At 36.9% G+C, this 15504-nt stretch overlaps 1 protein-coding gene across 2 annotated transcripts in view; it reads right to left on the minus strand.

Moving 5' to 3' along the window:
* SPOPL (speckle type BTB/POZ protein like) overlaps positions 1–15504 on the minus strand; it is a 39525-nt gene that overhangs the window by 7700 nt on the left and 16321 nt on the right. For both annotated transcript variants that reach the window (XR_012633967.1, XM_074910929.1), the window contains exons 2-8: positions 13038–13172; positions 12761–12882; positions 12332–12483; positions 7707–7834; positions 3007–3184; positions 2855–2910; positions 1082–1204 (exon numbers count right to left, since the gene is read on the minus strand). Coding sequence is in view for 1 of the 2 variants with exons in the window: in XM_074910929.1 (XP_074767030.1) it covers positions 1082–1204; positions 2855–2910; positions 3007–3184; positions 7707–7834; positions 12332–12483; positions 12761–12882; positions 13038–13115 (837 nt within the window). In the remaining variant the exon portion in view is untranslated. The remainder of the gene's footprint in view (positions 1–1081; positions 1205–2854; positions 2911–3006; positions 3185–7706; positions 7835–12331; positions 12484–12760; positions 12883–13037; positions 13173–15504) is intronic.

Consider the following 15504-nt stretch of genomic DNA (forward strand, 5'->3'; position numbering starts at 1 on the left):
GAGTAACACCATTTTCACCTTCCTGCTTGGGTGTACTGAAACTTGACAAAACACTATCAGTTTTGGAAGATGAGATGCTGGCAGTGAGAGGTGAAAAGAATAAGAGCGCTAAGTCACCAAAGTCAAGGAAGGACAGGTCAAGAGATCTTGAAAAACTAGAACATATTAACTTGCCAGAAAAAAATTTATAATTGTTTCTCAAAATTAATTACTGGGATGACTTATACGATCTTAAATGACTTGTATTAGGATTGATGATGAGAACAAGCAGCTTTCACACTAATGTTTTATGGATATGATTGCACAACCAATTCAGAAATTGCAAAGGTAGTTTAAGAAATTGCCACACTCTCAGCTGAGAGTAAAAAAAGTCTCAGATCATACACGCTGAAAGTGAGTATTTTCTGGATTCTAAACTACTTATGTCTCCTCAGGGAGAGACAACTGTGTCCTCTGAGGATAGCTAACTAACTAAAATTAAAACTCAAGCTGTAAAACAGCAAAGAAAAAACAATGTATTGGGTCAAGTTTTAAAAAATTTAGAAAACTGTAAATTACATGAAAGAGAATAATCTCACTTTAATTGATGTGCTGCTATAAATCCCCCTTATCTCAAAGTATTTCGCAGAGCAACAATTTAAAGAGTAGACAAGATCCCAATACAGCAGTGGTGAAAGAACCATTCTGTTTGTAGGGAAGACAAAAAGATGAATGTTCTGAAGCAGCAGTACTTTAGGGCACACAGTTAATTCAAACACTTGTATAAATCCTCTTTAGGAATAAAAAGATCTAGGGCACACTTAAGACTAATATTACAGATCATATTAAAAGGTCCCCAATTTCTAAAAAATTTCAATAATAAATATAATTAAAATCTTTCTTGACCAGAAGTTTCAGATATATCAGCCTTCTACTGCTACAAAGAAGTCTATTTCCCATCTTTCTTCATTTTGAATAAGTTTCTCATATTTAAAAAAAGGAGAAAATAGAGATCAATCTGAAAAACTGTTGTTTTTCTTTTTTTAGAAGAACATTCCAGAAAAAAGCATCAGGTTTAAGAATTTAGGAGTCAATTACTTACTTTGTCTGCAGCTGCCAACAAATTGTCGGCCATTTTTTCAAGGTTTGGTGCTTTTCCTGTGTAAATGAATCTCATCATTTCTTTAAAAACTTCAGGGTCTACATCATTTATTTCTACACGATTCTGGTAAAGAAGAAGAATCAATAAAAGCCTCTGGAATTTAGCTGCAACTTTAAAGTGAACATAATCAAATGCCATCTGCACGTACACTACACATTTTCATTTGCCATCCATCACACAACATTCTTACAAATTTAGGTTAGTGTTCAACAATATTAAGCATAAAGTAATCAAAATCAGTAGCTCTTAAAAGTCAGGTAGAAATCAGCTGGAAAAGCTTCGGCAATAAAAAGTAATTGCAAGTTTTTTTCTAGCAATGTCTAACTCTGGACTCTATTGCACAGGCTGTACATAAAAATCAAGGCAGAGTTTCAGGAATATTTCAAAGTGCTGCTGAGTTTCCAACCAGACAATGATGTGCTTGGAATATCAGCAGTGGCAGACAGAACAAAGCGAGCCATTTTTGGCTCGACTTAAATTGAGTCAACACTGCCTACGTTTTGTTCTCAGAATCCAAAAAGCAAACAAAGAAGCACATCTAACTGACATCATGTAGCTGAAGACTATCCTAACAAAACTGTGGTATTGCATGCTTGGCCCCATCCCCTAATAGTATTCTCTATAAGCAACTAACTGTAGGAAACTACGTCAAAGATGTAGAAGCAAGCACCAGACTTGTGAATGAAGTACAAAAATTACAGGCTATCAGCAGATGAGATGTACACATTCTGGTTTCCTATCCCCTGAACCACACATGGTTTTCAGTAGCAGTTCTGCACTGGACATTTACTACTAACATGAAGGTGAAGGCCCCCGGCATGGCACATTACTGAAGCTGAGACATCTCTGGGTTTCTTTCAGTCCAGAAATCCCAATAAAATGCTTCCATTATTCCAATTCTACCTGTAAAAGTTTCCAGATTGGGAAGAAAAATGCCACGTTTGTGAAACTCAACTGTACTAGAGCACCATATCTACCTGATGCATTTGTTTACGCAAGTGGCATCCTTGCAGCCTCCAAGACGAAGTCATGATCATCTATTACTATCCCATAGTGAGCTGAGCGGTTCCTTTCCTTTTCATGGATTCTGCCTGTAACTAACCCATTTTAGATAGTCATCTTCATAGAAGACACAAACAACTCCTCACTGTGGGAGACAGCAAGTGCGTAAAAGCAGAAGCAGCAATCTGTGCTGATGAAGTACCTATCCATCCAAAACACTTACACAGGTCAAGTGCCTGCAGAAACTGTGAATGAAAAGGAGTGCTTCACTGCCTCAGGGCTTAATTTCAGTCATAATTCACCTGTTGTTTCTTTGTGTCCTAGCTACCACATAAAATGTTTTAATACACTATAGCCTTAGTGAGGTCAACCACCTTACGTGAAGGTATAAACTAAAGCAAAAAGTGGCAGAGATTACTAGGTCAATCACATCACAGCTAATGTTGAAAACAAATCCAGACTGATCTAGGGCAGATTTAAGTACTTGAAAGAACAAATCCTCCAGAACCTCTCCACAGTCAGCCCTATCTACTCTATCTACATAAAGAAACTCTTACAGAACTCACCAGGAGAGCATGGTTCAGTGGTACCTCCTCCACTCACGCACACAGTACTTATCTTCCTCAATTTGCAACCCTTCAAGTTTTTCGCAACCTCTCCCCACTTCACAATGTACAATTTTTCACATGTAAAGTTTTCACAAAGGCTTACCTTTTTGCTTTCCTCCATTTCATGTTCAAACATTGCATTAAAAACTGGAGAGCGTGCTGTAGCAAGAAAAGTAAATATTAAATATAATCATATTTTCAACTTTTAGCAAAAATTTAGTTACAAAATAATAGCAATACAAAAGTAGAAAGTACCTGCAAGGACAGATTTATGAGCTTTGAATTCTTGTCCTCCTACATAAAAACTGCAATCTGTAAATCTTGTTGTTTCCCAGAGATTCCCTAAATCTTCTGCTAGGCGACATTCAGGTACCTTCAAAGTGTTTGTATTAGACTGTCCTGATATATTTACTGAGTCTTGGACCACGCTTACCTAACAGAAAATCACAGCAAGACAACTCCTTCATAACTGAATGCCAATAGTAATTAAATTACAGTACCTATTGCTAGAACTTTGGCAAAAACAGTGGTGTTTCTGGCATCAGGCCAGAACTAGAAACTAATGTTTTACAGTTTACTGGTAAGTAACATAAAACAAACAGGGCTTTACTTAAGAGACTCTAACATTGTGTATTCATCCAACCAAAACAAAAAGAAAGAACACAATACCACATGCCACCTGATAAAAATGCCAAAGTAAATAAGGACAGATATGGTTCTTCAGATACCAGTGGGATCAAAAAATAAAAAGGTTAACGTTATTTCAGAGATAAAGAGTTCGACACACTTCACACATTTAAGTAAGATGTATACAATATAAAATTCAAAAAAGATCATCAGGATCACGAGGTCACAGAAAAGAATAATCCACAGAAATTCAGAATAGTATGATATTCTTAATTTTAATTACAGTAAGTTCATACTTAACCTGCAGTGTGATAATGCAAACTAAGTGCAAGTAACATAGCTCCTTCATTATTTCATTTTGATGTGTCCAGCTGAGTCAGGAATCGTGAGGATTGTCTTCCAAATAAGATTAAAAGCCATTACTTTAGAAATATGTCAGTGAAAAACAAGATGTAGTAGGTAAGTAGCTTCAACAATGAAATGCATGCTCACACGATGTAATTTCTGTAGAGAACTAGTTAAGAAAGCTGTGAATTAAGTGCATCTGAAGTGAATATATTGCTGCTGTTCCCCACATTTAAAGTCTTTTGCGTAAGTAGCAAACAGGACAGTAGCATTCTTACTTGCTTTTTTCAGAAATCTTTACATACTAAGTCCTTTTAATGAGAATGTCAGGAAAACAGAAGAGCTCAGCAGGTTTCACTTCTGTTGTCTGAGAGCACACGCCTGAGAAGAAAACCTTCATAAAGAAGAGAGCCATACTACAAGATTTTGATCGCTGCATGTCCCACAGACAGAAAATTAGGATTATGTATTGAGAGAAAATGCTGATACTGTTAAGATCAGCGTTTTGCTTGATTTCCAGAGGCACAGCATCTGGAATAAATCTGGCATAAAGCAAAAATAGCACAGCTAAGCTTCACAGAAAGTCAGAGCACTGCAAACCAAACTCCAGATCAGAAGAGGAGGATGATCCAATTAAAACAGCAGCTTAGGGATTTGAATCATTGCCTAATTCTCTGTTTCATTCCATACCCCCTTGTGACTATAAGGGATTCTTTTATATTCTTCTACCTTTTAAAGGAAAAAAAAATACCCCAAGGCACTGCAAAATTTCCCTTTCACAGTGAGACTATATATTTATAACATTGAAAAAAAGCTATAGAGCTATTGTGTACTCTGTTTTACAGTTTTCATACATACAGAGTGATTTCAGGAGATACACATACACACAAACGGAGTTTTAGCTTAGCAAAGCTAGTCTTCTGTTACCAAAGGAGAGTTCTGCTTCTCCAGAAACTTGACTTCAAGTTCATGATCTGAGTTGTCCTCACGGCATCCTCTCGTTAGCTACAGACAGTGCCTAGGAAGGTCATCTGCACGTTTTGTATGTGCACTTAAACTGATCTCTGATGTTCCAAGTTTCTATTTTAGAATGGTTTCTTATATATATTGATAGTAGTGCAACACCATAACTTGCTATGAGCCATCCTTTTCAGATACAACCCAAGCAAAACTTTAATTCAAGTCTTTCCTACATCTGAGTGGCCTGGCATGCATTGTCTGTAGATAGTTAACAACTTGTAAACATTCTAAATACAAACACAGGGGTCCGGTATTTCATATCTCACTTGTCCAGATGGTATGCTTAAAATCAAGCGCATACTTTTTTTTTAATTTATTTAAATCAAGCTGAAATCCAATCAAGCTAATCCCATAACCACTGAAAACTCATCTTAGGCTAAAAGGGACTGTTTTATGATTGCCTCAACACCTGATGCAAATCCTTACTTCAGGCACCTGAAAGCTGGGTTTATAAAATCCCTCACAGAAGTGAAGGTATTTCTTCACTAAACTGCAGGATGAGGAGAAGATGCTAGAACTAATAGCAAACAACCCATCTCGAAGAGTAGTAGCAATCCAGCCAGGACTTACAGGCACTCCACAGGGTCTGATTTACTTTACTTCTGAAGCAGCTATCCAGCATGCAGCTTTTGCATGGCATACATACTTTAGGGGCACAGGTCCGGTTTGCACTGCATACCCTCATATGTAAGGGTATATAAAAATGTATAGACTAGGACTTAAACAAGTTCTGTGAGTGATGACAGTCAACTGATAAAGCGTATTATTTTATTGGGTTTGAATCTGTGAAGGTCTAATAGTAAAGGTGATGTAAGTAGTAACTCTATACTCCTCTCTCAACCTAAGCTAGGTAAGAAATCTGTGAAAGCACTTGCTAGGAAAACCATCCCTGCAGAGAATCTACTACTCTATTAGCAAATTAAAATACTTGCAAAGCTTCAGTAATTTCAGATTATGTGGAAAGTGAGAACCAAGTGAAACAGAGATCAGTTTGCTTAAAAAAATAAAATCATGGAAGTTGTAGTTAATCAGTAGGTGGCTTGTCAGTGGCAACACTAGACTTTGCAAAGTATTTAAACCTAACAAGCCTTCAGTTTCCAATCCAAGGACATATCCAACCGATCTTAAGAACATCCTGCAACACAGAGTATCTTTGCTGACAATAAAGACCAAATGATCTTTCTGCAACCCTTCAGGGGGAAAAAAAAAAAAAAAAAGAACCAACTCTGTTGGTACTCAGTGACCTTTGTGGAATACATGCTATATCTGGTAAGTTTTATCAAGCCAAGCACTATATTTTTTTAAGAAGTGGTCAGTTTTCCAATTAGGATACAAGTAGGAAGGCAAACACAGAAATTAGAACTTGAAAGTTTTAAAAGGACGAAAACTTCAAGCTTGTCTATGGAAATAGATCTTTCAAACGACACCTGTTATTTCTAGTGACAATTGAAGAGCTAGAAGAACACATCAGACTAAACAAACTCTGAAATTATATGGATTTCCAGTTTTTTTGCTTTAGCAAAAAACAAGCCAGAATTTATTTTAACATGCTCGCTGTGCACAATTAAATATACTTTCTTCATAATCTGTAATTAGGCTATGTCAAAAACTTCACAAAAACCACTCACATTAAAACACCAAGATACTTTGTAGGGAAATAGTTGTATTTAAAGATTAGCATAAAAATCAAAATAACATTATTTCTCTCTGAAAAATTAAACGTTTGTTCTATTTTTTTTTTCAAAGTTTATCTTTAAAACTAGATATTGACCTACTTCCAAAATCAAACACTATATTTAAAGCTGTTCATTTACATCAAAGTAGTCATTACAAGGAAAACTTAAAATAAGAAAATACTCAAAAGTATCTTAACAGAACCATAAAACACTTGTTACATCTGCTTTTATCACCCAAATAATTGTATTCGTAACAAATTTATCATGCAGCTAATTCAACTTGTCTAAGTGAAAATAAGATGCACTATATTTGCAATATCTAGTCTCAGGGGCCACATTTCAATTATTCTTCCTACATAGCATAATGACATATAATTAAATTGTAATCTTGCCAAGACAATTTTACGCATTTCCTGTAAATACACAGATCAAAGCAAACTTATTAGCAGTTAGAGCATCTATCATCCTCCTAAGTCACTAATCACTTTACGGCAGCAAAGATAACCAGTCAATGTATATTTAACATACACTGTACTTACACTGCAACTTTCTCTAGTTTCCATTTTTAACACTGAGTAAGCTTTTTACTGAATTTTAATATGACAATTTAGGTTACCAACATAACCGATATTATAAAAGTGACCCGTAATGCATCATGAAGTTAAATTTGTACCTCGGCTCTCAATGTTAATTCTCAGTATTAAGCAGTCCTCCAACAGGATACTTGCATTTGTTCAGAAAACAAAATGGAGCAATTACTGTAAAGTGTTTCATTTTCTGGTAAGACCTGTTCATTGGTTAAAGCCATCAATTATGATATTCCAGGAATATAGATTCTACCAATTAGTTGGGGTTTTTTAATAATGAGAACCAGCATGTAGACATTCCTTTTGCTTATCCAGTGAAAAACAATCCTATAATTCTAAAGATGACTTTTTTAAATAAAACTGACCTCAGTAAACAGTACTTCTACAGACAGCACATTATCAGCCACCTTTTGCATAGATAACTCTACAGTCAATTCTAATGTAATCCTGGCAGAGTCATGGAGAAGCCCAACAGTTTACAAGTGATCAGTTCAGACTCATTCTACACTTCAGTATACACATATCAAAAAAGAAAACAAAATACAACGCAGACAAAACAAGTAAATGGGTATTTTACCGTATTTCTAGTTTATAGAACACAACGTTTATAGCGTATTACTGTTTAAATCAACATAGCCTCATTTATTAGAGCAGAAAACATTTTATTTAAAAGTTTACCACTTAAAAAACCTATACCCACCTCACAAAATAATGTAAGCTTGTCATCTGGTAGAAGGCCATTAGCTTCATCTAGTAAAAAATCTCTTCGGATAAATTTCTTAAAACCCCAGTCTTTGCCTTGCACAAATCGATATGCTCTTTGGCTTTCTGATTAAAAAAAAAAAAATGTACAAATAAAGGAAGTTAAATAAAAATATTGACAAAAAACAACACCTATATTCTATATTAAGGCTATGTGTTAATCAAAAAAATGAATCAATTTAACACATCGGGATCACATGTCACATTTTTAGAAAACTCACAACTGATTAAAACTTTCTTTAATGTTGTAATTGTGTTATTTTATAAAACACTTGATAGAATTTAGTAAAGCACAATTTGCAATGCAAACCATATCATCTCCTTAGATGTTATCTCAGGCACCATCCAGCAAGAGAGGAGTTTTTCAGTTAATGTTTAAGAATGCCAATGTGTCAAAACAGAAGTTGTTCACAGGGAAGTACCATTACAATGAGTTTGTCATCGCAAATGCATTCTGACAACACTTCTGCAGTTGTCATAACAATCTGTTTTGACTTCTTCCTGAAAGGGAAAATCTTGTTTCACAGGTTGCACTTATTTTGAAATACAGTAAAAGCATTAAAAAAGTAAAACAGAAATAAAAGCTGTCAAGGAACAAACTGGTTTTTTGGTCATAAGTAGATACTGTTTATAGTTACCTTTCAGTCATAGTTATGAGAATATTTTTAATTCCTCAGACTTGCTGTGACCAGGGAACCCTTTTTTTCCAGTTCTGATGTTCACAGCCAGCAAAAGGGTTCCCAAGGTCATATTAGTGCAAATACATGTATAATTCAGTGAGATTAGCTATTTCACATAGCACATTCACTGTAAGGTGGCCACTTGTTCCACAAACTGAACCCCAGGAAAGAGCACCATATAGTTTTACATGGAAAGAGGTTATTTGGGAATGGCTTTGAGAATATATGTAGAATAAACCATATTTATTTAGACCATATTTATTTATTTAAAACCATATTTAGAAAGATCATTCAAAATGAAGAAAGCAAGAATACTTGTGAATACCACCAGAGGTTGGGGGGGTAGGGGGGGAATCTCAAGAAGAGTTTTCTAAAGACAGAACTTCATTTTCATTCCAAAACAGCTGGGCAAGAAACACGTCACCATTTCACTTGCTGCATGGATAGATACTTTAGCCTTCTGGAGAGCAATTTAGAAGTTTAAGTCATAAGATTTTTTTATAAAAGTGAAGTATTTTTCATGACAAAAGCTGTTAAAATATAATTTCTTCTCCAACATCCAAAACAAAAGACATCAGGAGAGTCAGACTTCTCTACACTTACATAACTTGCTAGTATCACTGAAACACACTTGACCATATAACACACCACGCACGTTAGAAAATGTACATGTGTAATACACTGTCCTCACTGCCAATATCTGGAAAAATTATATTCACAACAGTTTTTCACTAGGATTAGATCAAGCAAAGTATGTTGTACAGGTTTTAAATATATTTGAATAAAATGAAGAACAACCCGGGAATTCACAATGCAGGAGGTGTGTCTATCCCCGTCACCTTTTCACACTCACATCTTGAAACAAAACAAAAAAATAAATCCACGCAGGGCGCAGAAGCAGAGGAAAATGCGTTTACTGAAGTGCAGTGTAGGCTCTGAGGGTGACAGAACACACAGAAAATACTGTTCATATTTTTAAGCCTGTATGCCAAAGGAGAAAAATTACCATTTTAAAAAACATTGTTTAGGTTTTTTGGCATCTGGATAAGCGTTTTCACATTTTTACCAACTTGCCAAAAACTCACAGCAAATCTCATGAAATTGAATGAAAAATAAAAATCTGAAAATCACATTAAAAATTTCTTCTCTAGATCCAACCTAATTCTTTATTCTGCAGACTTAAATTTTACCATTATCAGCAAGAACCAGTGTGAACCCTCCAAAATTAAGTGATCAGTAGCAATTTAACTATACAAAACCACAAAAATAAAGCAGCATAAAAGTGTAAATGTATTTTTCTTCTTTCTAATAAAGTTAAAATGTTAGTTTGTTACCTCTTTAATACACAGCTTCATCGCTTGAAGCAGCAGCCTATGCATGAATTATCAATTTACAAAGGACATCTAAAGTCAGGCATCATTATACTGTATAAATAAAAACAGAGCATCTCCAGAAGCAGATGGTAAATGGCTGGAAAGTCCAAGAAATAAAGATTTCTGTTGGTAATTTCCCAAAATGAAAAGATGTTTATAATTCCTGTGGTGCCAAATACAGGACAGCTACTATTGAAAAAACTGAAGACACTTCTACTCATAGGATTTTGGAGTTTTAGCACCTTGTGATTTCTAGCTTTTAAAAGTAACACTTGGCAAGTAATCTTTAAGAGTGACTCTCTGAAGCGCTCAAACTCTTGTACACGGCATGGATAAGAAACAGGAGAAATTAGAATTCTGTGTGAAGTGGCAGGGCTCAGATCTCCTTGGCCTCACAGGGACAAGGGGGCAGCTCCCACAACTGGAGAGCTGCAGTGGATGGGTACAGGCTCCCTGGGGAGAACAGGCCAGGAAGGTGAGGCTGGGGAGCTGCCCCGTACTCGAGAGCCGCAGGAACGTGCAGAGCTCTGCCTTGTGATGCACGATGAGCCAGCTGAGAGTTTCTGGGTCAGGATTAGAGGGCAGGCCAACATGAGCAGTGTTGTGCTCAGTGTCTGCTACAGACTTAATGATCAGGAAGAAAAAGGTGACTGATGATTGGGGTCCTGGTGGATGAACGAACGAGAGTGAGCCTTGGACCCTCAAGGCAAAAAAGGACCAGCAGCATCTAGATAAACACTAGAACAGGTTGCCCAGATAAGTTGTAGGGTCTCCATCCCTGGGAGATATTCAAAGCATGACAGGTCCCAAGCAAACTGCTCTAGCTGACTCTCTGTTCAGTTTTGGGCCCTTCACTACAAAAGGGCCAATGAATGACTCGAGCATGTCCAGAGAAGGGCAGCGGAGCTGGGGCAGGGTCTGGAGCACAGGTCGTACAGGGGGCGGCTGAGGGAACTGGGGGTGTTTAGTCTGGAGAAGAGGAGGCTGAGGGGAGACCTCATCGCCCTCTACAGCTCCCTGAAAGGAGCGTGCAGAGAGGGGGGGATGAGTCTCTTTAACCAAGTAATAAGCGATAGAACAAGAGGGAATGGCCTCAAGGTGTGCCAGGGAAGGTTTAGACTGGATATTAGGAAGCATTTCTTTCCAGAAGGGGTTGTTGGGCGTTGGAATGGGCTGCCAGGGAGGTGGTGGAGTCCCCATCCCTGGAGGAGTTTAAGAGTCGGGTCAACACAGCACTGAGGGATCTGGTGGAGTTGGGAACTGTCAGTGTTAGTTAGGTCAGTGGTTGGACTGGATGATCTTCAAGGTCTTTTCCAACCTAGATGATTCTGTGATTCTGCTTTCAGCAATGGGTTTGGACTAGACAACCTCCAGAGGTTCCTTGCAGCCTCAACAATTCTGTGATTCAAGGATTACCTCAAAAATATTTTTTGATGCACACACTGCAGTTTCATTTAATTTCATACACCAACCCACTACTGGACTGGAAGACTGTCTCATGCCAAAAGCCACAATCTACCAAATTTGTAAAAGTGTAGCTTTGTTCATATAAGCTCCAGAAACGGGAGGCTTACAGGGACTGAAGCAAACAACTCCATCAGTAGAAGAGGACAGAGTGAAAAAAAACATATTTACTTTCCTTCCAAGAAGTCCAACCATTTAATTTTTACATCTGAACTCAGTTTTGTGGATTTATTTTAAAGATTACAAGTGGGCCTAGTAATATGAGAAGAAAGTAGCATGAACTTTGGGTATGAGTACTGGAGAACTATAGAGTTTTCCAATTCTTAACTTGCAACAGAACAGACCCTGCAAGATGTATTAAGTCCTGGTGTAGAAGGAGGGAAGAAAAGTAGACAGATTCTTTACATACAGGACTAGCAACAGCACAAAGTCAGTGCAGACCAGCATTAAATGACACATTTTCATGAGAATTCTAGCTTTACCAGAAAGCGTTTTCAGTGAGAGCTGTGCTTATAAGTTTGAAATGAAAAGCCATATATTTTTCATACCCAGAAGGCAATTAAATCAAATCACCAATTATTTCAAAGTCTTCTAACTCCTTGGGTGCATGGCTCATGTTTTTAAACTGATTAGAGTGTAAATCAGCGGAAACAGACCAAAACATTGTGAAGGAGTATCTAGAAAAACCCCATGCATGCTTATCCTAATTAACTATGGAAATCAAACATTTCCACTGTAGCTAGAAACAATCAAATACACCCCTACTAATAGGAAGCAAGAATAATCTGCTAGAAAAGCTGAGTGACAAGAATCTGGAGTTAGTAGAGTGCTGTAATTTATACTGCTCATGACAGAATTAACATAGCTCAGCAATGAAATGTGTGAAACACGAAGAAGATACTTTAAGTTTGGAAAAGGATATTAAAAAAGATATTTTAAAATTGATCTCAACATTAATTTCTGTTCTCAACTCAAAAAAATTACAATGCTGATTTTCTTTGGGATGTTCTTACAAATCCACATGCAATACATTAAGATTCCCTTACCCATTGCTTTTGTTTCTTCTCTTTTAGCATTCAGCAGGGAAAATTTGAATTTTGCTCTGACTTCACTTTTTGGACAACTGACTAAAAGCAAGTATAATGACAGGTAGTCTTTGCTTTCATCATCTAATCCCTTTGGATTCACTCTCAGGCACCTGAAAGAAATGCAGAAATTGGACATTCATATAATTGACAAATCATACCCAGAATAAATTCAGAAATACTTTTATAAGATACAATAATATATGCTACTGAAACAGATGTTTCCCTTACGACTGTTGAAACTTTGACATTAGAACAAATTGATACCTGCAGTAAAATTTCAAGAAATGTCTGGTTTAGTATTTATTTGCAATTTAACTTTGCAACTTTTGTGAGTAGGAAAAAAAAAAAAAAAAAAAATCAAAGCAGTTGCTAGAATAAAGACCTTACCACTTCATTTTGTCATTTGGCCCTGATGAAAAGGTAGAACTCTTTAAAACTTCACCCATTTCTTCTCGGCAAAAACTGAAGTTATTAATGGTCCACATGTAGGAAAATTTTACTACTTTAACCTGAACAAAAAATGTAGAAAGTGTCAATAAAATGTAACTTACATATCAAGCATTAACTATGAGAACTAGAGACTGACAGCACAACTCAGTAATTTTAGGTTGTTTTTTTTTAATTATGACTAGAAAATAAAGCCATTGGAATTTATGTAGATTACCTGTGTATAACACCAGCTTTCAGCCACAGGTCCACTGGACATCTCCCCGGGAGGAGGTGGGGTTGGAACCCTTGACATTGCCACTTATTGCAGGTTTGTAGTATCAAGATAGCAATCCAAACTTCAGTAATTCTCCTAAGAAAAAAAAATAATATATTTTGTTCACCCCTTTTAAGTGTGAAAAAAATCCATATTTTGATACCCATATTACTGTGTTTACTAGATGATGCATCTGAAAATTAAACGTGGAAAGAAGACAATGGCTCTGCTATTTAAAAAAGCTAGATGTCACAGATTAACGACCACATGTCACTAAAATCTGCAGGATGAATCCTCATGCAGTACTTTATAAAAGCAAGCGCCTACACATCATACAATACCACATGACATTTTTTCAACAATGACATTATTTCAACATCACCTTTGCAAATTACCACCTTGATCACTCCAGTCATGTTATAACTTTCTTCAAGATCTTCTCCTTTGTTTGGGAGAGTAACTAGGGCCTTGTGAGCACTCAGTTATTAGTACCAATGCACCAGTTGTCCACACAGGCATAATTCAGTCCTGAAAGAGCACTTAGCCACCCGGGAGAGTAGAACAGGTTCAAACAACCCTGGGATTTCTCAAGGGAGGGTAAGAAATTAAACCTGCATTTAAAGTAGCATTTTCTTCACACATCTTTCATGGTTGCCTTGTACCCAACACCAAGGGATTCGCCTGAAGAACTATAATCACCACAATCATGCGCTTGTTCCCTACTGAAGCACAAAGCTTAAAAACAGTTTAAGTCAACTAACTCACCAACTCTTAAGAAATTCCTAATAGCAAATAAAATTTTGTAACAGCTTATCACCTAACAGAGCACTACAATTTCTCCTGCCCATTGGAAATTTGAGTCACATGCCCAGATTCATCACATCTGGCTACAGACACTAGCTGGAGTAATTAGACAGCCTACTTGCACCCGCCTTTGTACACAGCTAATGAAAGAAGGTGGGCCTGTCAGAGGGTAGCTCTGGCTGACTCTTCTTTAGGTAGGGTTTGCCATCATCTTTAGACAGGTTCGTGCAGAAGCACAGGTTCTCATGTAAGCAGCTCCATTAAGTCGCTAAAAAGAAGTGAAATGAACCCTGAACAAACCAGATGAAAGTCACAATTGTTTCTGCCACAAAACATTTTCTCTTAGTACAGAAAGTTTCTTTAAACATACCCTGCTATTACTAGAGCAAGATAAGACAACTACAGTCTTTCTGCAACATTTGAGTGCTTGTGTGATAGAACAGCATTAATTGTCTTACTCAGAAGATGTGACTGCACATCACTAATCACGTTGGAACTCTTCCTTAAGGGATGGGCAACACTTAGAAACAAGGTTTTATGCAAACATTGGTAAGATGACACTGCAAGACCACATCCAGTTCAGTCACAATGTGAACAAGGTTATTGCTTCTATGGAAAGAAAAACTCTCCGAGAATCACTATGGTCCATGGTGGATGCTTTCTCTCACAGAATTGTCTAGGTTGGAAAAGACCTTGAAGATCATTCAGTCCAACCATTAACCTAACATTGACAGTTCCCAACGACACCACATCCCCTTCTCTCCTGTCCTTCTGGTAACTCTTCTCACTCACAATATGAATTAGCCCTCCCACATTAAAGACTGCTGACACAGGAATCACTCTGAATCACTAATGTTTAAAACCTTGAAAACAAAACTAATTCTCAGGTTTTATCAGATAAGGAGGCATACAATCAGATCCCTTAATGGATCTCTACTAAGAGATCTACTATGACACTTAAAAAAAATGATTGAATAGCTCTCCTGCAAGATGTTGATCATTGAGACATTCAAGTGCAATCACAAATACAATTCAGCTGCCTCTCATATGCAACTTTTCTTTCCAAATAAAACTTAAGTATTTATTTATGACAATCTTCAGTACTTAATTAGCACTTTCCATAAATGAAAACTAGTAACAAACAGCTGCCCTAAATTTAAGATAATGCAAGTTGTTTGGCCCATTTCTTTTTAAGCGGGAGTTGCATATGCTGCAGAAGCTGTGTTTACAGGTTTACAATTTGTTTGTACCAACCATAGCAAAATTCCTGTGAAGGATACATGTGAACACCCATCTTTCACAAAGCAAATACTAGTATTTATATTTCTATTACCTCTGGAAGCACATCCTATTCAATGGTAACAACTGAAGATCTTAGGCAAATACATGATGGATTTTACATAGAACCGTATCCTGGAAGTGTTTAGATGAGCCTACATCAGCCTTACTGAACCTGTTTGCTCATCTTCAATTCTCCAAAGCTAAAAATCAAGAAGAAATACAGCCCATTCCTTATTCTGTCATTGGCATGAGATGCACAGGACTGTCTCAGCTCTCATCTGTTCCTCAATTCTTTCTGTCTGTTAGACCAGTCAGCTCCTAGTAACCACAAAGGAACAGCAGA

This window comes from Athene noctua, chromosome 7, assembly GCF_965140245.1.
Source record: "Athene noctua chromosome 7, bAthNoc1.hap1.1, whole genome shotgun sequence".
NCBI classification, from domain to species: domain Eukaryota; kingdom Metazoa; phylum Chordata; class Aves; order Strigiformes; family Strigidae; genus Athene; species Athene noctua.